General features: G+C 49.1%; 1 protein-coding gene across 1 annotated transcript in view; it reads right to left on the bottom strand.

Moving 5' to 3' along the window:
* Nucleotides 1-264: 264 nt before the first annotated feature.
* LOC308170419 (echinoderm microtubule-associated protein-like 6) overlaps nt 265-24636 on the bottom strand; it is a gene marked incomplete at both ends in the record, with an annotated part of 69893 nt that continues 45521 nt past the window's right edge. Inside the window, 11 exons of the mRNA XM_080545212.1 lie at nt 265-289; nt 834-934; nt 1182-1329; nt 1668-1771; nt 2317-2479; nt 2667-2851; nt 3334-3519; nt 5295-5394; nt 5845-6002; nt 7115-7320; nt 8237-8350. Of these exons, the coding sequence (XP_080401338.1) occupies nt 265-289; nt 834-934; nt 1182-1329; nt 1668-1771; nt 2317-2479; nt 2667-2851; nt 3334-3519; nt 5295-5394; nt 5845-6002; nt 7115-7320; nt 8237-8350 (1490 nt within the window). The remainder of the gene's footprint in view (nt 290-833; nt 935-1181; nt 1330-1667; nt 1772-2316; nt 2480-2666; nt 2852-3333; nt 3520-5294; nt 5395-5844; nt 6003-7114; nt 7321-8236; nt 8351-24636) is intronic.

The following is a 24636-nucleotide window of genomic DNA, read 5'->3' on the forward strand; positions in this document are numbered from 1 at the left end:
TAGATCTGTTGTATCTATACTAGATCTGTTGTATCTCTATACTAGATCTGCGAAAGATCACAGGGACAGTCTCCCTGGAGTAACTGAGGGTTAGACAGTCTCCCTGGAGTAACTGAGGGTTAGACAGTCTCCCTGGAGTAACTAAGGGTTAGACAGTCTCCCTGGAGTAACTGAGAGCTAAGGGCCTTACTCAAGGACACACTAGTGGTGGTGTTCCCAGGTCTTACTCAAGGACAGGGACAGTGTTGACAGCGTCTCGGTGCTTCAGAGGCATTTCCACACAAACAGGCTGTGGAGAGAAGTAGAAGGAAGTGAGAGAAGTAGAAGTAGGAGGAAGTGATGTCACTGGTGGTTCATTGGCGTCTCTTCTGCAGAAAAGCAACATTCCAAACAGAACACAAACGTCATGACAACCAAATGTTAACACTATAAGAGCCGTGAGGGGTCATAGTGACCCCTGTGAGTAAAACAAAAAATATATCTTTGCACTTGATCAAATTTCAGGACGCTCCTTTCATGACTTTTCCTAGATATGTGCGTTCTACCACCCAGTATCCTTACATTTTCAAAATCACTTCAGGATAAGATAGTATAAAGCTATTTTGCAGTTTTCTGTGTAGGAGGCAGGCTAAAAAAAGAAGCGCCCTCTAGTGATCTCTGTGTGTAAATAGCAGATTTACATTCTAAAAAGGGGGTCTATTTGACCCCCAAGGCGGCTCTACTAGTAGGTAAAATAGGCACGGCTGTTGTAGAGTTAATCGTCATGACAACCAAACGTTAATCGTCATGACAACCAAACGTTAATCGTCATGACAACGTGACTCCAGACTTACCTGCAGTCGTTGCCCCCGGCGCTGATGACGTACTTGTCATCGCAGGAGAAACGGATGTTTGTCACGTGACCAGAGTGACCAGGGTACCGCTGGTGTTTGGCCTGGAGGGAAAATCACATGACCTTCAACATTCACACTGACCAATCACATGACCTTCAACATTCACACTGACCAATCACATGACCTTCAACATTCACAACGACCAATCATGTTCTCAGGATCACTGACCAATCACATGACCTTCAACATTCACACTGACCAATCATGTTCTCAGGATCACACTGACGGCTTCTAATCTGAAACAGTTTGAATTAATAAATGTTGTTTTTTTTCCACCGGAAAACTTACGAATCTTTCTGTGCACGGAAACTCAAAGAGTTTGACGAGTCCTTGGTTGTCCCCGGTAACCAGGTTGAGGCCTGCGTGAGAGGCGCACGCACAGCTGACCTCCGCCGGCCCAGGAGGCCACACCCCCAGGACCTCGTCTCCGAGCATGCTGGGAAACCACACGTTTAACCACTTAACCAGATCAACCAGTCCAACCAGTTAACCAGATCAACCAGTTAACCAGATCAACCAGTTAACCAGATCAACCAGATCAACCAGTTAACCAGATCAACCAGTTAACCAGTTCAACCAGTTAACCAGATCAACCAGATCAACCAGATCAACCAGTTAACCAGATCAACCAGTTAACCAGATCAACCAGTTAACCAGTTCAACCAGTTAACCAGATCAACCAGATCAAACAGATCAACCAGTTAACCAGATCAACCAGTTAACCAGTGAACCATTCCAGCCAGTCCAGGGTTAGGGTTAGGGTTGACCACCCACCTTGTCCAGGTGGCCCAAGTGATCCTCTGGATGATTGACAGCTCCGTCACCATCTTCCCTGAGGGAACCTCGTGTACCTGACGACTGAACGCCCCTGTAGACACCTGCAACACACCTGGTCACTATGGCAACAGACACCTGCAACACACCTGGTCACTATGGCAACAGACACCTGCAACACACCTGGTCACTATGGCAACAGAGAGGGAGGGAGGGAGTGAGAGAGAGAGAGAGAGAGACAGAGAAAGAGAGAGAGAGAGAAAGAGAAAGAGAGAGAGACAGAGAGAGAGAGAGAGATAGACAGAGAGAGAAGGAGGGAGTGAGAGAAAGAGAGAGACACAGAGAGAGAGACAGAGAGAGAGAGAGACAGAGAGAGAAGGAGGGAGTGAGAGAGAGAGAGACAGAGAGAGAGAGAGACAGAGAGAGAAGGAGGGAGTGAGAGAGAGAGAGAGACAGAGAGAGAGAGAGACAGAGAGAGAAGGAGGGAGTGAGAGAGAGAGAGAGACAGAGAGAGAAGGAGGGAGTGAGAGAGAGAGACAGAGAGAGAGAGAGAAAGAGAGAGAGAGAGACAGAGTGAGAGAGAGAGAAAGAAAGATGGAGAGATGGAGAGAGAGAGAGGGAATGGAAGTATTTTCTTCTTCTTTGCTACCTGGATGAACTTGCTGTCAGCAGAGAAGTCTGTCTGGAGGACCAGTCCCGGGATGTCCTGACAGTAGCCAATCCGGTTGAGGGCAGGGCCGAGTGTGAGGTCATAGAAGTCCACCGCTCCGTCCAACGATGCCACGGCTAGCAGACGGTTGTCTGGGCTGAACCTGCACAACAGCTAACACATTAGCACACCACTAGGCTAACCAACACACAGGTAAAACCCATCACATACCGCCAGGCTAACCAACACACAGGTAAAACCCATTAGCGCACCGCTAGGCTAGCAGCTAGGCTAACCAACACACGGGTAAAACCCATTAGCGCACCGCTAGGCTAGCAGCTGGGCCTCACCGGATGTCCTGTGCGGCTACGCTGCGGTCCCTCTTCCTGCCCCACACGGCCAGAGGGTCGGGCTCAGAGTCGACCAGCAGCACCAGGAACTCCCCGTTCTCCAGGCCCACAGACGCCATGTCTCCGTTGGGGCTGAACGCCACGCATCTGGCCCCCTGACCCAGGGTCACCTGGCTCCTCTGCCTCTACAACAGGGAGGAGAGAGAGGAGAGAGAGAGAGAGAGGGAGAGGAGAGGAGAGGAGGAGATGGAGAGGAGGAGAGAGAGAGGGGAGGAGGAGATGGAGAGAGAGAGGGGAGGAGGAGATGGAGAGAGAGGAGAGAGAGGAGATGGAGAGGAGGAGAGAGAGAGGGGAGGAGGAGATGGAGAGAGAGAGGGGAGGAGGAGATGGAGAGAGGAGAGGAGGAGATGGAGAGAGAGGAGAGGAGAGGGAGAGAGAGAGGAGAGGGGAGGGAGAGAGAGGAGAGGGGAGGGAGAGAGAGGAGAGGAGGAGATGGAGAGAGAGGAGAGAGAAGAGAGGAGAGAGAGAGGAGAGAGAGGAGATGGAGAGTGAGAGAGAGAGAGGGGAGGAGGAAATGGAGAGAGGAGAGGAGGAGATTGAGAGAGAGGAGAACATAGTCAGGGTCAGGGTTAAGGTCAGGGTTAAGGTCAGGGGTCAGGGTTCTCACCTTGTCAGCAGCGTCCCAGATGCGTATGGTCCCGTCGTCGCCTGCGGAGATGAAGAGGTGCATGCTGGGATGTGCCGCCAGGCCCCAGATGGGTCCGTGTGTGTGGCTGCTCACCAGCCTGACCTCTGACCTCTCCTCCCCCACCTCCACCACCTCCCCGGCCCTGGTCCCCACCAGCACCTTACCCTGCCACACACACACACACACACACACACACACACCACACACACACACACACACACTCACACCACACGCACACACACACACACACACACCACGCACACACACACACACACACACACACACACACACACAAACACACCACACACGCACGCACACACACAATTAATTAATAATTAATTAATTAATTTGCATTGCTCGTCCATATTGAACAAAGTGGCTCCAATCACTGGCTCCCCTCAGTGATCCGCAACGCCCCCACCCTGGACTCCTTCAAACTAGCCCTCAAAACCCATCTGTTCTCCAAGGCATTTGGCCCCTAGTCATTGTTTTAGTTTTTGCTTTGTTTGTTTTCTGTTTTGTCTGTCCGTTTTCATCCCCTTGTACAGCGCCCTTGGGTTTGTGAAAGGCGCTATATAAATTAAAGTTATTATTATTATTATTATTATTATTATTATTAATCTCCCTGGTTAAATGACACCATTCGTTGTTTTAGGCGAACATGTTGGAAGGTGGTTATGGAAATCCACAAAACTCCAAGTCCACCGCCTCTATTACAAGGAACTGATAAGCGACTTTAACAACATGGTTAAAGATGCAAGAGCTTCCTACTTTGCCAATCTAATCAAAACTAGTAAACGGAACCAAAAATCTTATTTGACATCATCTCCAATATTGTCACCCCCGCCCCCCCCCCCGGTTGTACCCTTGTTTTCAAACAAGGACTGTAATGATTTTCTCTCTTTCTTTGTAAACAAGGTTAACCAGGTTAGGGCTAGCATCTTCCCCTCCCCTACCCCCCCCTCCCATCCCCCCCTCCCGCCCATCAATTCTTGATGAATTCTCTCCCATCTCCCCGAAGGACCTTATAGAATTGGTGGGCTCTATGAAAACCTCATCTAGCCCATTAGACATCATACTGACATGTATGCTTAAAAACGTAGGCCTACTCACCTTCATTGGTCCATGTCTGGTTTCCATTATAAACTGCTCCCTTCAAACTGGTTGTGTCCCACTATACTTTAAACAAGCAGTTGTTCAGCCTCTCTTAAAGAAGCTGAACCTTGATCCTTCCCTCCCCCAAATATACAGGCCCATATCAAAATTAGCTTTCATCTCAAAAGTTACAGAAAAGGTTGTTGCCTCTCAACTCACTGCTGCTCTGAATGCACACTCCATTTACTATCAATTCCAATCTGGTTTCCGTCAGAAGCACTCCACTGAAACAGCTCTCCTCCTCTCTACTGAAACAGCTCTCCTCAGAGTCTCAGAGTCTCAGGTCTCTCAGGTCCTCTGACCAGGGTTTGTTGGTTGTCCCCCGTGCCAGACTGAAGACCCAGGGTGACGGAGCATTCCAAACCGTGGCTCCCAGACTTTGGAATGCTCTGCCCTTGGATCTTAGATCAGCGGTCTCGGTCATGGCTTTTAAAAAACAGCTCAAGACTGTTTTTGGCCAACCCCAAAAGCCTCCTGTCTTTTTGTGTCTTGTTATTATTTGTTGTACACTTTTTATTTGTTTCTTGTTTTTATTTTCACTTTTTAATGTTTTTAAAGCCAATGTAAAGCACTTTGTGACCGCTGGTCTGTGATAGGTGCTATATAAATAAACTTTACTTACTTACACACAGACACACACAGATCTCTTCAGGTTACAAATAATGATAATTCTTTCTTTCTTCTTCTATCACGACGACTGCCAATGGCCCCTGGCCTGAATGATGATTCATTACACACACACACACACACACACACAAGCACACACACACACACACACCCCCCACCTGTGCGCGACAGACAGAGCGGGCGTGGTGGCGGCCCCCCAGCTGGAACGCCCGGCAGCGCCTCATCTCCTGGTCCCACAGCTTCACCACGGCCCCCCCCCTACACACACACACACACACACACACACACACACACGTCTCTCAGGGTGCTGTGTGTGTGGTGTGTGTGTGTGTGTGGTGTATACGTGCGTGGTGTGTGTGTGTGTGTGTGTGTGTGTGTGTGTGTGTGTGTGTGTGTGGTGTATGCGTGCGTGGTGTGTGTATGTGTGTGGTGTGTGTGTGTGTCTGGTGTGTGTGTGTGTGTGTCTGGTGTGTGTGTGTGTCTGGTGTGTGGTGTGTGTGTGTGTGTGTGGTGTGTGTGTGTGTGTGTGTGTGTCTGGTGTGTGGTGTGTGTGTGTGTCTGGTGTGTGGTGTGTGTGTGTGTGTGTGTGTCTGGTGTGGTGTGTGTGTGTGTGTGTGTGTGTGTGTGGTGTATGTGTGTGGTGTATGCATGCGTGGTGTGTGTGTGTGTGTGTGTGTGCCTGTGTGTGTGTCTGTGTGTGTGTCTCACGGCCTCTCCTTGGCTCCCGTCAGCACCAGGCCGTCCCTCAGGCAGGTGGCCATGCAGAACACCGGCCCGCCATGCGCCGCTGCAACCACCCGCTGCAGCACGTGCTGCTGCCACACGAACACGTCTCCACTCACGCCGCCAGAGAAGGTCAGCTGGTTCTGTTGGGCCGGTGACGTCACAGTGATGTCACAGTGTGTTTAACTGGCAGCAATGACATTTCGATTGGCTACAAAATGAAGCTGTTGTTGTGGTGGTGGTAGTGGTGGTGGTGGTGGTTGTTGTGGTGGTTGTTGTGGTGGTGGTGGTGGTTGTGGTGGTGGTTGTTGTTGTGGTGGTGGTGGTTGTTGGTGTGGTGGTGGTGGTGGTGGTGGTTGTTGTTGTGGTGGTGGTGGTTGTGGTTGTGGTTGTTGTGGTGGTGGTGGTGGTTGTGGTGGTGGTGGTTGTTGTTGTGGTTGTTGTGGTGGTGGTGGTTGTTGTGGTGGTGGTGGTTGTGGTGGTTGTGGTGGTGGTGGTTGTTGTTGTGGTGGTGGTGGTTGTGGTTGTGGTGGTTGTTGGTGTGGTGGTGATTGTTGTGGTGGTGGTGGTTGTTGTGGTGGTTGTTGTGGTGGTGGTGGTGGTTGTGGTGGTGGTTGTTGTTGTTGTGGTGGTGGTTGTGGTTGTGGTTGTGGTGGTTGTTGGTGTGGTGGTGGTGGTGGTGGTGGTGGTGGTGGTTGTTGTGGTTGTGGTGGTGGTTGTGGTGGTAGTGGTGGTGGTTGTTGTGGTGGTGGTGGTGGTTGTTGTTGTTGTGGTGGTGGTTGTGGTTGTGGTTGTTGGTGTGGTGGTGGTGGTGGTGGTTGTTGTGGTGGTTGTTGTGGTGGTGGTGGTTGTTGTGGTTGTTGTGGGGGTTGTTGTGGGGGTGGTTGTTGTTGTGGTTGTTGTGGTTGTTGTGGTTGTTGTGGTGGTGGTGGTGGTGGTGGTGGTTGTTGTGGTGGTGGTTGTTGTTGTGGTGGTGGTGGTGGTGGTGGTGGTGGTGGTTGTTGTGGTTGTGGTGGTTGTGGTGGTGGTGGTGGTGGTTGTTGTGGTTGTGGTGGTTGTGGTGGTGGTGGTGGTTGTTGTGGTTGTGGTGGTTGTTGTGGTGGTGGTTGTTGTTGTGGTTGTTGTGGTTGTTGTGGTGGTGGTGGTGGTGGTGGTTGTGGTGATGGTTGTTGTTGTGGTTGTTGTGATTGTTGTGATGGTGGTGGTGGTGGTTGTTGTGGTGGTTGTGGTGGTGGTTGTGGTTGTTGTTACTTACGGCACCGAAGGCGACAGAGAGCATGGTCTGCATGCGTCCGTCCTTCGCGCCCGTGACCACGCCCTTCCTGTGCAGCAGAGCGCCGCCCGCCAGCGACCAGAACCTGATGTGTCTGACGCCTGCAGACACCAGCTGGCTGTCGCTGTCCGGCCGGAACTCCGCCACGAACACCCGCGCCTGCAGCCCCGCGCTGGCCACCACCGTGCCTGGAACAACACTACTGTCACCATGGTAACTAGGGAACAGCCCTCACTGTCGCCATGGTAACTAGGGAACAGCCCTCACTGTCGCCATGGTAATTACGGAACATTTGTTACTGTCACCATGGTAACTACGGAACAGCCCTCACTGTCACCATGGTAACTACGGAACAGTCGTTACTGTCACCATGGTAACTACGGAACAGTCGTTACAGTCACCATGGTAACTAGGGAACAGCCCTCACTGTCACCATGGTAACTACGGAACAGCCCTCACTGTCGGCATGGTAACTACGGAACAGTCGTTACTGTCACCATGGTAACTACGGAACAGTCGTTACAGTCACCATGGTAACTAGGGAACAGCCCTCACTGTCACCATGGTAACTACGGAACATTTGTTTCTGTCACCATGGTAACTACGGAACAGTTCTTACTGTCACCATGGTAACTACGGAACAGCCCTCACTGTCATCATAGTAACTAGGGAACAGCCCTCACTGTCACCATGGTAACTACGGAACAGTCGTTACTGTCACCATGGTAACTACGGAACAGTCGTTACTGTCACCAAGGTAACTAGGGAACAGCCCTCACTGTCACCATGGTAACTACGGAACAGCCCTCACTGTCGGCATGGTAACTACGGAACAGCCCTCACTGTCGCCATGGTAACTACGGAACATTTGTTACTGTCACCATGGTAACTAGGGAACAGCCCTCATTGTCACCATGGTAACTAGGGAACAGCCCTCACTGTCACCATGGTAACTAGGGACCAGTGTCTGACCTTCCTGCCAGCGCCAGACGGTGATGGTGCGTTGAGGCTCCGCCCCCACAGACAGCAGCAGCTTCCCCGAGGCGCTGAAGCTGAGGTAGGCCACGCCCCCAGGGGAGGCCACGCCCCCAGGGGAGGCCACACCCCCAGGGGAGGCCACGCCCCCAGGGCAGACCAGGAGGGACAGTGTCTGCTTGCTCAGCGCATCCCACACATGGATGACCGGGGCCAGGCCTGGAACACACACACACACACACACACACACACACACACGGACACACACACGGACACACACACACACGGACACACACACGGACACACACACACACACACACACACACACACATACACACACGGACACACAGACACACACGGATATGGACACGGATAGACAGAAAGGCAGACAGGCAGACAGTAGAACTCAGAGGAGGGGGGGGAGGGTGCCATCTTACCTGGCGCGTCTGTGAGGTCACCTGTTCAGGTGACAGATGAGGAAGCAGCAAAAGAAAATGGGTAGAAGAATGAGATGGGGTCAGGGATAGGGTGTCAGGTTTCTAGTTTATTGTTACGTCACATTACAAAAGTGTAAAATAATAACATTCTCAGGCTTCGGTTCCTGACATTGCACCACAAGACAGTAAGGTACCTTAGACATTCAGGATAAAAGAAGTGTCAATAGTACAGGACATGAGTGACAAAAAAGACAGGATGCAATTAGCAGTACAATTAGTAATAAAAAGTAAGGTAGTCCATATGCTTGGGGCTTGTGGATGATAGTGATGGTCTACAGTAGGCTTGTTCATGAGCCTGATCGCCTGGAGGAAGTAGCTGTTGGTTAGCCTGGGGGAGGTAGCTGTTAGCCTGGGGGAGGTAGCTGTTAGCCTGGGGGAGGTAGCTGTTAGCCTGGGGGAGGTATCTGTTGGTTAGCCTGGGGGAAGTAGCTGTTGGTTAGCCTGGGGGAGGTAGCTGTCGGTTAGCCTGGGGGAGGTAGCTGTTAGCCTGGGGGAGGTAGCTGTTGGTTAGCTGTAAGGCGATCAACTTCTCCAGTATCGATTTAATTGAGTCGTCACTTTACAAGCGAGTTCGTTTAATCTCAACGAGACGTCCTTGATATCACTTCTTAAGATGATATGATCCAATCAAATATTAGGCACCACTACTGAACTGTTCATTAAGATAATATTTATTCAAGCACATCAGCAAGCAATAATTAGTTCATTTCCATGGAAAAGTGGTCTCATCTAGTTTCACCTCTGCAGGCCCGTCTCAGCTAGCCGTCAACAAGTTAACTGCAAGAGCTCCACCAGACCAGACTCCCGTTTAGCCCTGGTACATAGTCTTTATACCATTCATCAAACATTTTGGGCTGGGTGATGCCCCCCCCTCTATCTGGTAGTTTTCCAAGTGTCAGCACAAATCCGTTGCAGCTGCAGAAGGTCTTCTCGTTAGCGTTGGCCTTCAATTCTTCTGGTATGTGGGTGCGAGAGTGTATGTATGTTATCAGCCTGAGTGTCCTGCTAGCGTCTCGTTCCCATGGTGATATCATACTTTGTGAGCAGAGCTGTGAGTTGAGTTCTTATCAGTAGCTTGTGAAAACATTTGAAGTTGCACAGTAATATGAGTTTAGGATTCGATTTACAAGTTAAAGTATAGTATAGAAGCAATAGACTTATCATTAATCATTAGTTATGAAAGTATAAAATCAGTACAGAAAAATAGAATATCATAACAGCAGGTATACAATGGTTGTTAGCACATAGGTAAAAATAAGTAATTTATAGGCAGTTTGAATCATAAAACGTTCTTTTAGTCAGGAGCTTGTCTTCTTGTCGCTCAAAAACAGAACCTCTCTTTTGGCTTTGCGTGACCTTCCTATTGTTCTCAACTGACCGCATTCACATATTATTTAAATGAGCACATAGTACATGATTTATCACTTCTAGTGATTTTAATACAAATTCCCAACAAATCCCCCCTTTGGTCATTAAAACAAAATTATGACCATTACAGAGAATTTGTAGCCAGAAAGGTGAGATGGGTCGTAGACCGCAAATGCCTTTATTTACACCATTCCTTCACAAAACTCCATAATTACAACATATCTTCAACTCCTGTATCATGATCCATCTCCTCACCCTCCAACAGTGACTGCTGCTGCTCAGCAATAAGCATTTGTAAGTGCATCTGTGTTCCAGCATCAACCTTGGTTAGGGCCGTAGTAATCAGTCGCTGTGCCAGGCCTCTAATGCAAGGGACAATGCAGCAGCCAAACAGGATCAGCACTGTGGCAGAGATGAGGAGGGCAGAGAGCATAGACATAGCCAGATTTTTCCATTTACCAAAAACAGATTCGAACCACTCTCCAATAACATTGTTAACTCCAGCGTTTGCATACACCTCTGCACGGAGCATACGCAGACCCTTCAGTGCTCTTGTGACGGAGCCATCAGGAGCGGTGTTATTGGGTATGACCGTGCAGCAAGTGTCACCAAACATAGTGCACACACCTCCTGAGGAGGCTAGCAGAAAATCAAGCGCAATCCTGTTTTGATAAGCGGTAAGGGTGGTTGCATCTAACTGTGCCGCGAGCCCTGTAAGAGCATCCTCAGTAAAGTTAATAAATCTCTGTTGGTTATAGTATATGTAATTTATCCAGTCTACATTTTTATTAATAGTGCACCACCAGCACAGGACCGACTCAAACCCGGCGGCAATCTGATCCCGAGCCTTGAAGTCGTTCGGAACGCCGCGTGGCACTCCTATCGCATCAATGTATACCTGAGTGTCATATGACCCTTTAGGAGCGTCGCGTTTGTGTCTAGCAGTAGTGGGAGATGCGAGGGCCATAACAGTACTGCTATCCAGTATCTCCATCTTAACCACCATTACCACGCGTGTACATAATCCCTGCCAATCTAAAGGCAGATATCTATATAGCTGTGAACCCCCACATTTCCAAAACATGTCTGCTACAGGTTGTGTCTGATTCCCTGTCACCTGACCAGTCGGAATACCATAGCCATTAAAAGTACAAGTAGTGCTGTTACCGCTCTGGCACAAAGTCCTACAGAAGCGCGTAGCATTAAGGCGTCCCACATCGCCCCCCTTGCCCGTCCTGTCAAGGCAGTCGTAGGCTTTTTCTAAGTGTAAAGGGTGATGTCCCTCATATATCATGGGGCCTTTAGTGCTAGTCATACCGGGGCAGTTTTTCCTAGAGAGAGAGTGGCTGACAGGTAGGCCCATCAACAAATTGCAGTCGTACATACAGTATATCCCCCCTCTACCAATGTCAATTGAGAACTCGTCACTATCAGCTATTCGTTTTCCCCCTCGTCCCATCCCTACTCTATAACTTGAACAATCATCCGGTTTGTAGGGGGAGGGAAACAGTCTAGTATCTCTGGGTTGTTTCAAGCAGACTACACATGTCTCCTTAGAGATGGTGGACATTGTGTAGTTTACCCAGTTGTACCAAACATTATTTGAGGCTAAGTTATGAAATGCTTCGTCGGAACCCAACCCCCCCCCTGGGACCCCAGTAAACATCCCCATTGAAAGGAGGGTGCATGCTGACAGAATCGCCAGGAATTTGAAAATTTTACACATTGTCTAGGCGTTCTCTGATTTCAGCCAAAGTTCTATGTGGTGGGTCTGCTTTGGTGCAGTGTGACAGGTGATGCCAATCTGCACCTGGTTTACCTTTGACTTTGACTGCGTGTGAGGTGGTCAATACCACCTCCCACGGTCCTGTCCACCGTGGCTCGTTCCACTTCCTTTTGTGGACTCTGATTCTTACCCAGTCGCCTGGGTCTAGAATAGGAGTCTGTTTTTCGCCGGTGTCTGCTTTCTCCGCTGCATTCAGTACCTGTGAAGACAATACTCGATTTAGATTAGTTAGAGCCCTGACATATACATTCATTTCCATGGAGAGGAGGTCCAATCCTGGGCCCACCTCCCTCTGTCTCTGTATCATGCCTGTCGGCACCAACATCGGTCTACCAGTTATGATCTCATGGGGTGTCAAATGAGTCATTGAATTGGTCTTATTTCTCATTGCCATCAACACCATGGGCAATGCCCCCACCCACGACAGTCCTGTCGAGGCACAGGTTTTAGCAAGCTTTCTTTTAATAGATTGGTTAGCCCGTTCAACTAGCCCCTGTGATTGGGGGTGATAGACTGAACCAAATCGATGCTTAATCCCCATTGCTGTCTCAATTGCAGCCATATGGACATTTTTAAAATGTGACCCATTATCAGAGTGTATCATTGTAGGGAAGCCAAACCGTGGTATGAAATCCTGTAAAAGGCACTTTATTACAGACGCAGCATCCTCCCGTTTACACGGATATGCTTCAGGCCACCTTGAAAACCTATCAATCACCACCAACAAGTATCTCTTGCCTTGTACTCTATTGTCTAATCCCATGTCCGTGAAGTCAATACATATCTCTCGAAATGGGCAGGGAGGCACTGGATATGTGCCCATTGGGCATTTAAGTACTGTTTTTGGGTTGTGCTTATTGCACACATCACAGTCTGAGATGAAATTCTTAACCATCTCCAAACCATAAGGGGTCCACCAATCTCTCATTATCAGTGCCCAAGTGTCTCGCACCGACCCATGAGTGGGACCGTGTGCTTCAGCTATCAGCATATTCATTAGGCCTGCAGGGGCCACTAGTCTTCCGTCATGCGCTCTCCACAACCCGTAGCCCTTTTCAGAGGACCCGCCTCGCGTCGCCCCCCTTTTTACCCACACTGATTGTTCTTGGGGGGAGGCGGCCCCCTGTATTTCCTCTATAGTCTGCACAGAGCATTTAGGTTTGTCTAGCTGGATTGAAACCAGCTGGTGTTCTCTGGGGACATATCCCCCTGCTAATTTAGCGGCTGCATCTGCAGCATCATTTCCTTTGGCTTCGTCTGTGTCGGCTTTCGAGTGCCCCTTGCACTTTATAACCGACACCTGGAATGGCATCTGTACTGCTGCCATTAAATTTTTTAGAGCCATCTCATGTTTGACTGGATCACCATTCGAGGTCACCCATCCTCTCCTGACCCATTGGGGGCCGTCCATCATTAATGCCCCATGGGCATATGCTGAGTCAGTGTAAATATTGACACTGCGTCCTTTAGCATGGCGCAGTGCTTCCGTGAGCCCCACTACTTCTGCTTTTTGGGCTGACGCAGGCTGCGGAATTATTCCACTGACTACCGTGTTGTAAGAGCCATTGACCATTCTTTTCACTACTGCAAATGACGCAATATTACCATCCGGGCCTCTATAACAACATCCATCACAATACAGTGTCAGTTCAGCACATGAATTTGCCTGTGCTTCTAAGTCAGGTCGTATCTTGTGTTCTTTTCTTGCTCTCAACTCACAAATGTGTGTTACACTATTTGCGGGGAGTCCTTCTGCCATATTTACCCCTAGTGACGTATATGTGACATGTGGTTGAGTCAGTATTCGTTCTAGCTTTTCTTCTCTCGAGCTGGATAGAGAGAAGGCCTTAGATTCTAAAAATGCCACCACACCATGGTTGGTGTGGACTATTATGGGGTGACACATAGTCATTGATGCTGTCTTTTCTAGGGCCGTACTTATTGCTATCAGGTGTCGTGTACAAGTAGTCTGTCCCATTCCTACACTGTCCAGTCTGCTGCTGTGATAGAGTAACACTGCCCTTCCTTCTGGTCTTTTCTGAAATAGTACTGCATTTATCACTCCTTTATTCTCTCCTACATCTAAGTGAAAAGGTTCTTCATAATTTGGTACTGCCAACTGTTCAGCCTGTGCCAAGGCCTGCTTCATGTTTATGAATGCTTCCTCAGCGGCGATGTTCCAATCCAATGTTGCTTTTAGGTCTCGGTGGCCTGCTGTCGCCACTATGTCTCTTAATGCCGCTCCAGTCTCCACATAATGAGGTATGTATTGTCTGCTGTAGCCTGTCAGCCCTAAAAATCCCAACATGTCTTTCACCGTCACAGGCTTGGGGTAAGTCAACGCTGCTGATCTTTGGGATTCCACCACTTGCTTCGTGTTGGCTGCTATCACTCGTCCGAGGAAGATTACTTTTCTCCGGCAGCCTTGTACCTTTTCTTTCTTGACTTTGTATCCTGCCTCTTCTACTGTTCTCAGCACGGTTTCTGAGGCCATCAGGCAGTCCTGTGCATTTTCACTTGCTATCAAAATGTCGTCCACGTATTGAATTACTGTGGTTCCTTCTGGGAGAGTGATGTCTTGTAGGTCTTCTTTTAGTGCCTTATTGAACAGGCCAGGGCTCTGTTTGTAGCCCTGAGGCAAACGATTGTATGTATATTTGGACCCTTGATAGGAGAACCCAAATATTTCTTGACTGTTTGGGTGCAGAGGCAGGCAAAAGAAAGCATTAGCCAGGTCTATGACTGTGAATCTGACTTGTTTGGGGGTCAGGCAATTCAATGCAACGTACGGGTTTGGGACGGCGATGTCATGGCCTGCCACTGCGTCATTTATTCTTCTGAGATCATGGACCATCCTCCAGGTCCCGTTAGGTTTCTTTACTGGTAGTATTGGTGTGTTCCACGGGGAGCAGCTGGGCCGCAACACCCCCGTTGCAGTCAGTCCTCCAATGGTTTCTGATATCCCTTGGGTGGCCGCTGGGGAGATATTGTATTGTGGCTGCCAGATCACTGCTTGGCCTTCTTTTAGTTTTACTTCGATCTGGTGATGGGGCACCAGACCCACATCATGGTCTCCTTTGGACCAAAGTCTTGGGTTTATTCTGTTCACCATCCCATCCCAGTCCTGGTGATTGTCATTCTCTCGGCCATGGTCTCTTTCGAGATCTTGTCTCTCCCCGACGGTGTTTTCGTCCGTGCAATTCCCTATTCTCCACATCGTCAGGTCCTTGCTTCGCCAGAGGAGGGGGTTTACAGTCGACCTCCATTCCTGGACTTGTGCTCTTTTCATCATGGGTCCCAATTCCTTTGCTACTCCACCGTGAGTGATGGCCAGGGTTATGTGCGGCGCGCTCTCAGCTTGGAGGGCGTACCACTGGTGCTGCTCATCCGTGAGTGTGCATTCCGCTGCTACCCCTTCTGGCCCCACAATGATGTCTGTAGCCCTTAGCACGCTCTTCTTTCCTTCTTTACGGGTTTCCCAGGCTTCTTCATAGGACTCATCTGGTTCTCTGATGTAGTTAAAAGTGCAATGAAGAGGGTCTAGGGGAGGCCCATAGGGCCTTAGCTGTTGTATCCATGTCTTCCATTGATGATAGGTCTTAGTTACTCCCTCAGTGTTTTCCGAGAGTAGTCTAGCCCAGAACACAGCCGTGGTCTGGGCGGTGGCTCCTGGTTCCTCTCTCATCATTAGTATTCTGCATGGGGCTTCCCCGGTGACTTTCCTGCCGCCGGGAAGTGTTACTGTTAATCCGCCTGGTCCACAAGTTACCTCCGCGTTCAATTTACATAGCAGGTCCCTCCCCATTAAGTTTACGGGGCATTGGGGAGCGAACAGGTAGTTGTGTGACAATTTCTGGTGGCCTATTTCTGTTTCTAGGGGGATTGTGTATTTCTGTGTCTGTGCCTGCCCGGAGTAGCCTACTGTCGTCATGGCCAGATTTTTTGACAGAGGAGGAACTCTACCCTTGTGGTTTGTCATGGTGGACGCTGCTGCTCCAGTATCTACCATGAACTGTTTTTTCTCTCCTCCCACCAGTATTTCAATCATTGGTTCTTCGTTCGGGTGGAAGTGGTAGGTTCCTCTTTCGCCTCCTGGGCATCCCTATAGGCTTTGACCATAAGGAGCCCCTCCTTGTGGTTGATTCATCATGGGGGCCATCATGGTTGGTGCCGGTTGGCCTGGCATCGGGCCCCCCCACTGTTGCTGTGTGGGGGGTTGAAACTGCTGGGGCTGCCATTGCTGCTGCGATGTTGGTCCCGATGACTGCTGTTGGCCCTCTTGGTTAGGGCATTCATTCCTCCAGTGTCCTGTTCCTCCACATGTGTGGCAGGCACCTGCTCCTGGTGTTCTTGGTCCTCCACGGCCTCTCCCGCGGCCTCCTCGCCCACGTCCTCTCCCTCCGCCTCTCTGTTGATATTCGGGGAAGGATTGGTACTGAGCCGGGGGCTGTGGTGCTGCAGAGGCCTGCGGCACCTCTCCAAGCTGGACCAATATCTTGCCTTCTTTACATTCCTTCTTCCTTGCCGTAGCCACAGCGTCAGCTTCGGTCACCTGCATTTTCAACAACCTCTCACGCTGCACGGCCTGTTTCTCCTCGGTCTCGTCGGTTTTTCTTTCTTCCTGGTTGCTATGATGAGTGAGATTTTGTACCCATAGGCTCTCTCCCATAGAGCCCAGGCCTACTACCGTGCTCAGCCTTTCTTGGATTGCTTTGCCTAGGCCTCGGCCCACCTCTGCTCGGAACAACATTTCCGTCGCTTGGCTGTGATCATATCTGGCCCCAGTTCCTTCCTCCCATGCCTCAGCGGCCCTCTTGATGAACTTATGGATGTCTTCGTCCGGCTTCCGCTTTATCCCTGTCATGGCTGCTGTATCCGGGGTGTGGGGCCACAGTGTCCTGAGCGCGGTCCACAGGGCCGTCCTGTGTTGGTTCAGTGGTGTTTCTCCGGGGATATTTCCCATTCCCACCAGGTCTTCCACCTGGTTCCATTTTCCTTTTCCCTCCGTAGAGGCAATGAGGGCCTTCACATCCCCCCAGGCCACCCTATCTGCCATGGTTCGGGCCTCAAACGCTCGTATCCACGGGGCGGCCCCTCTGGGGAGGGAGGGGAGGCTGTTCTGGAGAGCCTCCATGTCCCGATGTCCCCATGGTTGGTAAAGTAATCCTCCTCCTGCTACGGCAACTAAAGGGAACATGCCTGGTCGCTGCTCTTTCTCTGTGGCAGGGGGCATGCCTCTTGTTTTCATATCACACGTCTGAAGGAACTGCTGTGGTTGTTTCTTGACTCGTGTGGATCTTCTGGGGAGTGGGGTCCGTGCTTGTGCCTCGCTTGCCCTCTCCTCTTCTGTGTTTGACTCACCGCTGCAGCTATAGGTTTCCCACTCGCTGCTTTCTTCCTTTTCTCCTTCTGTCACCCCTGCCCTTTTAAACTCGCCCCTGAGTCTCAGCGTGAGTCCTTGTTTCCCCCTGTTCGCCTTCTTCTTTCGGCGTTTCTTTTTCTTCTCTTCCTCCTTCCATTCCTCTTGGCTCCGTTCGGGGTGCCTTCTGCGCAAGTCGTCTTCTTTTATTTGCACATTCAGTTCGTTCAGTCGGTCAGCCAGCTGTTTTTCTATGTCCTCCATCAAGTCACTTCTCCCTGGTGGGCCGTTTCCTCCGTGGGGCGTGCCGATGGTGTATGGCGATGCTCTTGGAAGGCCCATCGATCCTGACGTATTCCAAAGCAGGTCGTCGCATTGTCCTCCAGGGCTGTGATCCTGGGTAGAGTGGAGAGTGTTGTGCGCCTCCTCTGATCGTACTTGCACTGCCACTGTCCCACTCATAATGTCAAAGACTGGTGCCTGTATGGGGGTTGGCCCTGTCAGGTATTCTTTGGTAGGTTTCAGAGGGTTCACATCCCAGGCATATGGGGGAGGGGTTGAGCTCAGTCCCTTTCGTACCTCCAGGGGCCAGGTGCTTTTTAGGGGAAGGGGGTGTTTTTCTGCCTCCGACCCCCACCTTGCTGCTTGTAGCAATGCGGACAGGGGATACAGTTCTCTTGGAGGAACCACAGCGACTGAGGCCGTCTCCATGGGCACGTCGGCTGTCGGAGCCACAGTGTCTGTGCCTTTCTCCCCCGCCTGTGCTTCGACTGTCTGTTTGGCTTGGCGTTGAGAGTGTTCTGCTCCTCTGAGCCATCCGACCACTCGTCTTGTTCTCACCTCCTTTTCCTCCGCCTTCTTTGCCTCTCGTCGTGCTCCAGACCACCTTCCCTTGCCTACGGCAGCACTCTCCTTTTCTTTTGATTTTTCTATGGCCTCTTCAATGATCGCCAGTCTTTGCTCTGGGGTGGGTGGCCCTTCTGGGGGGAACAGACCTGCCTTCTTCCATTTAGCTACTGCTTTTACCATCTTCTTTTCCTCTTGCTCTCTTCCGTCATGGTCTGTCCTTCTATGCATTTCCTTCAGGGCCTGAAGCCACCACTGTGGAGTCTCTTTCATGGTCATATTGTTTCTTAACTATACCCCTTGGGGTGTCTTATTGCTGTGTCTTAATGCTGTGTCTGAGAAAAATAAAAATAAAATAAAGAAAGAAAGGAAAAAATAAAATAAAATAATAATAATAATAATAATGCCTTTGGTAGTATTCAGAGCCTTTCACTTTTGAAAAATGGATTCAATAAAATGTGCCATCAATCTAACACACAACACAGAGTCAGAATGACAGAGCGAAACTTTTTTTTTTTTTTTTTTTTTTTTTTTGTAAATGTATTAACAATTAAATGCAATAGTTCATGTGTTTATTTTTCTTATTCTTTTGTATTTGTTTTTGTTAGTTTTTTTGAATTAATTAAGGTCTTATATTATATTTTATAGGGTCTCTGTGTGTATCTATCCTGTCGGTCCTCTATGTATTCTCTGAATTATGTGTTCTGTATTATCTGCTCATCTAGATAGTCATTCTACTGAAGGTCCACTGTATCGTGTGGCTATGCTGCCACCCTTATCATCAATATTATTATTGCCAACCAATACTAAACAAACTGAACAACTAAACAAAATCACCCTCACCCAATATGTCAATATCAGAGCACACCAAAAATACTACTATTATACAACCCGTGAGACATACATCACCGTGCGTCAGAGGCACTCCTAGTGAGCTTTTTTTTTTTTTTTTTTCTCCTGCTGTCTGCGCTTCAATGGTGGGTTACACCCGCAGCACAACACTTCTTTAAACACCTTGAACGAGGCATAACATATTTTATAAAGTTTGCAAGTGATATTTGAGTGATACCAAGCCAGGGAGCACTCAGCCTAGACCAGTTGCTCCTGGGCGCTTTACTCAACTATCCCTTTTAATAGTAATAATTTACAATAATAATAACAATTCCAATTATTATTTACATACAATATTACGTAACACCTTTGCACGAGTTTAGAATTATAAGGTTCTATCTCCGTTTAGGGTAGTTCAGAGACACTGAGCGTCATGGTTTTTACATTCCATTATGTTTTGTGAGATGGAACCGTTGTATTTTATGAATCACCCACTCAAAATGTCAACATTTTAAAAATACCACCACACATTAATAAACCACTTAATGGATCAGATTATGCAAAAAACTCAATTTTGACTAAAATGATGATAGAACCATATAATCCTAACGTCACAATTATTTTAGCGCCCGCTGTGAGGGGAGGCACGCTAATACTAGGACCTCTACCGGACTGCAGTCCTGCCGTAGACGCTACCCTACTCGCAATGACCTCACTTCTCACTCGGTTTGCAAGGTATTTCAACCTTCGGGACACCGTCCTTTCATTAGACCTCGTCGGGTCTAAACTGGGGGCTGGTTACCTCTTAATATCCAGGACTGTCGTGTCTTTCCTTACCTTAGACCTCGGCGGGTCTATCCTGGGGACTGGTTACCCCTCTTTATTTCCAGGACTTAGCTACTGTCCCTTCTTTTAGACCTCGGCGGGTCTTATTACACGTTAATACAAGATGTGCTTAAATATCAGACAGTGGTGTTCAATAATGTATAGAATGTCAATTTAATTAATGATTATCCTTACTTTTGACGGATCTTCAAAGACACAGATCAGAATGGGTTTGACGATTCCAGGACCCAGCACTTCCAGCTAGAGTACTATTGTCTACCTAAGCAGATTTCATTAAATGGCTCTGCTCACCTCTTTTGTGTTGGTACCGTGGAAGTGCTTAGTCCGAACCCAGCCTCGCCCACTCCTCCCTGCATCCCGTTGAAGATCACGTCGGGGTCACCAATTTTGTAAGGCGATCAACTTCTCCAGTATCGATTTAATTGAGTCGTCACTTTACAAGCGAGTTCGTTTAATCTCAACGAGACGTCCTTGATATCACTTCTTAAGATGATATGATCCAATCAAATATTAGGCACCACTACTGAACTGTTCATTAAGATAATATTTATTCAAGCACATCAGCAAGCAATAATTAGTTCATTTCCATGGAAAAGTGGTCTCATCTAGTTTCACCTCTGCAGGCCCGTCTCAGCTAGCCGTCAACAAGTTAACTGCAAGAGCTCCACCAGACCAGACTCCCGTTTAGCCCTGGTACATAGTCTTTATACCATTCATCAAACATTTTGGGCTGGGTGATGCCCCCCCCTCTATCTGGTAGTTTTCCAAGTGTCAGCACAAATCCGTTGCAGCTGCAGAAGGTCTTCTCGTTAGCGTTGGCCTTCAATTCTTCTGGTATGTGGGTGCGAGAGTGTATGTATGTTATCAGCCTGAGTGTCCTGCTAGCGTCTCGTTCCCATGGTGATATCATACTTTGTGAGCAGAGCTGTGAGTTGAGTTCTTATCAGTAGCTTGTGAAAACATTTGAAGTTGCACAGTAATATGAGTTTAGGATTCGATTTACAAGTTAAAGTATAGTATAGAAGCAATAGACTTATCATTAATCATTAGTTATGAAAGTATAAAATCAGTACAGAAAAATAGAATATCATAACAGCAGGTATACAATGGTTGTTAGCACATAGGTAAAAATAAGTAATTTATAGGCAGTTTGAATCATAAAACGTTCTTTTAGTCAGGAGCTTGTCTTCTTGTCGCTCAAAAACAGAACCTCTCTTTTGGCTTTGCGTGACCTTCCTATTGTTCTCAACTGACCGCATTCACATATTATTTAAATGAGCACATAGTACATGATTTATCACTTCTAGTGATTTTAATACAAATTCCCAACATAGCCTGGGGGAGGTAGCTGTCGGTTAGCCTGGGGGAGGTAGCTGTTAGCCTGGGGGAGGTAGCTGTTAGCCTGGGGGAGGTAGCTGTTAGCCTGGGGGAGGTAGCTGTCGGTTAGCCTGGGGGAAGTAGCTGTTGGTTAGCCTGGAGGAGGTAGCTGTTGGTTAGCCTGGGGGAGGTAGCTGTCGGTTAGCCTGGGGGAGGTAGCTGTTAGCCTGGGGGAGGTAGCTGTTAGCCTGGGGGAGGTAGCTGTCGGTTAGCCTCTAAGTTTTGGCCCTGAGGCTCCGGAAGAGGCTTCGTCTTTTGGATGGCATCGGTTCAAAGAGACTGGTTGGAGGGGCTGGGGTCTAACAGACTGTGGTTGGGGGGGCTGGGGTCTAACAGACTGTGGTTGGAGGGGCTGGGGTCTAACAGACTGTGGTTGGAGGGGCTGGGGTCTAACAGACTGTGGTTGGGGGGGCTAGGGTCTAACAGACTGTGGTTGGGGGGGCTGGGGTCTAACAGACTGTGGTTGGAGGGGCTGGGGTCTAACAGACTGTGGTTGGGGGGGCTAGGGTCTAACAGACTGTGGTTGGGGGGGCTGGGGTCTAACAGACTGTGGTTGGGGTGGCTGGGGTCTAACAGACTGTGGTTGGAGGGGCTGGGGTCTAACAGGCTGTGGTTGGAGGAGTTGGGATCTAACAGGCTGTGGTTGGGGTCTAACAGACTGTGGTTGGGGGGGCTAGGGTCTAACAGACTGTGGTTGGGGGGGCTGGGGTCTAACAGACTGTGGTTGGAGGGGCTGGGGTCTAACAGACTGTGGTTGGGGGGGCTGGGGTCTAACAGACTGTGGTTGGAGGGGTTGGGATCTAACAGGCTGTGGTTGGGGTGGCTGGGGTCTAACAGACTGTGGTTGGGATGGCTGGGGTCTAACAGACTGTGGTTGGGGTGGCTGGGGTCTAACAGGCTGTGGTTGGGGTGGCTGGGGTCTAACAGACTGTGGTTGGGGGGGCTGGGGTCTAACAGACTGTGGTTGGGGTGGCTGGGGTCTAACAGGCTGTGGTTGGAGGGGCTGGGGTCTAACAGACTGTGGTTGGGGTGGCTGGGGTCTAACAGACTGTGGTTGGAGGGGCTGGGGTCTAACAGACTGTGGTTGGAGGGGCTGGGGTCTAACAGGCTGTGGTTGGGGTGGCTGGGGTCTAACAGACTGTGGTTGGAGGGGTTGGGATCTAACAGGCTGTGGTTGGGGGGGCTGGGGTCTAACAGACTGTGGTTGGAGGGGTTGGGATCTAACAGGCTGTGGTTGGGGGGGCTGGGGTCTAACAGACTGTGGTTGGGGGGGCTGGGGTCTAACAGGCTGTGGTTGGGGGGGCTGGGGTCTAACAGACTGTGGTTGGAGGGGCTGGGGTCTAACAGACTGTGGTTGGAGGGTCTGGGGTCTAACAGACTGTGGTGGGGGGGCTGGGGTCTAACAGACTGTGGTGGGGGGGCTGGGGTCTAACAGACTGTGGTTGGGGAGGCTAGGGTCTAACAGACTGTGGTTGGAGGGGCTAGGGCAGGGGTCGGGAACCTTTTTGACTGGGAGAGCCATAAAAGCCAAATATTTCTAAATGTATTTCATTGAGAGCCATATAGTATTTTTAACATATAATAAATTAAATATGTCTTACTTTTAATGCGATTTCTGGTGCTGCATGGTTTTGCTGATGTCCTTGTAGTCTGGTTCATACGTGGTGAGGTTGAGCTTCATGCAGGCGTTGAGGCTTCCATCAGTTAAACGTGAGCGTAGGTTGGTCTTAATGTTCCTCATATGCGAGAATGACTGCTCACATACATATGTAGAGCCAAACATGGTCAATACGGCAATACTAACACGCTGCATTGTGTGGTATGTCACAGGAAGCTCGTTCCAAGTTTTCAGAATCAGCTGGTCTTCAGGTTGAAGTTTTTTCATTTCTGTCCACTTGTGTTCCCTCGCCAGCTCTGCTCGCTGTCGCGCAAGACTTTCCAACTCTCCATTAAGTGTCTTGAACTTACTCATCCACATGTCTGATGCCTTCAGGTCAGCAACTTCCAGCTCAAAGTCTCCCATAGAGACCCCAAGGATGCATGTCAGGTCGATTTTGTCCACTGCACACTCATGTGGATGAGTGATGAACTTGAAAAGACCAGTGCGCGCACGAAATTCTCCAAAACGTGCTTTGAATGACTGCAGGAGATTGGACGTAAAGCCAGCTAGCTGCTGGAGATCCAGATGTTGAGTGGAGTCACTTGCTAAGCATGCATCTCTAAATTGTTGCAGTGTTACAAAGTGCAGAAGACGACCTGTTTCAATGTCCCTGAGAAAGACTTCCAGCTTGCTTTCAAATGCAAACACTGCTTGTTGAAGGGATGAGATTGTATTTCCAATACCTTGCATTTTCACATTGAGCTGGTTCAGATGGCCTGTTATGTCCACGAGATAGTGAAACTGCAGGAGCCAGTCAGTGTTGTCTAGCTCAGGATGCTTGACGCCTTTCATTTGAAGAAAAGTCCGGATTTCACTCAGGCAAGCTGCAAAACGGCTGAGCACCTTTCCCCTTGACAACCAACGCACGTTGCTGTGTAAAAGCAGACTGGGATAATGATTCCCAACTTCTTCTAACAGAGCTTTAAACTGGCGATCATTTAAAGCTCGGGCAACAATGAAGTTGACCACTCGAATGACCAGCGACATCACCTCACCTAGCTCCTGGCCACACGTCTGAGCGCAAAGCGCCTCCTGGTGCAGGATGCAATGAAAACTTAGGATGGCTCTCTTTTCATGTTCACGGAGAAGCTCTACAAATCCTTTGTTCTTCCCCAACATACAGGGTGCACCATCAGTACAGACAGAAATAAGTTTATCCATCGGCAGTTTTTTTTCTTTAGCAAACTCCATGAAAGACGTGAATAAATCCTCTCCTCTGGTTGTCCCTTTCATTGGCAAAACAGCCAAGCTTTCCTCACGCAGTGTGTCACCTGCAGCATACCTGGCAAATATACTGAACTGAGATAGATGGCTAACATCTGTTGACTCATCTAACGCGAGAGAAAAGTATGTCCCGGCGTTTATGTCCTTAATTTGTGTTTCCTCAACTTGATTTGCCATCATGATGCTACGATCGTGAACAGTTCTTGCTGACAGAGGCATGTCTTTTATTCGTTTGATTATCTTGTCTTTATTTGGGAAGTCATCAAACAGTTCATTGGCCACATCAAGCATGAATGTTTTGGCATACTCGCCATCTGTGAATGGCTTTCCATTCCTGACTATTGCCAAAGCACCCGCAAAGCTAGCGGAATTCCCGTCACCATGCTTGGTCCACCCACGCAGTTGCTGTTGACTCGTCTGCACTCTCCGCTGTAGCTCCTCGCATGCCTTTTTCCTGCTGTCCCCCGCTGGATATTTCGATGCAAATGAAGCATGATGCGTATCGAAGTGCCGCTTTATATTTGACCGTTTCATCGATGCAATTTTATCATTGCATATTAGACATACCGCAGATCCTGCGATCTCCACAAATGCAAATTCCTCTGTCCACGCAGCCTGGAATGCACGGTAATCATCGTCTTTTTTTCTTTTTGCCATCTTTCTCGTTACAAGGGTTGAAGCGTATAAGCTAGTTCACTATCTGATCAAATTGTTTTTTATTTGTTCATCTTTACA

Source organism: Nansenia antarctica (assembly GCF_963989245.1).
Source record: "Nansenia antarctica genome assembly, chromosome: 14".
Taxonomy (NCBI): domain Eukaryota; kingdom Metazoa; phylum Chordata; class Actinopteri; order Argentiniformes; family Microstomatidae; genus Nansenia; species Nansenia antarctica.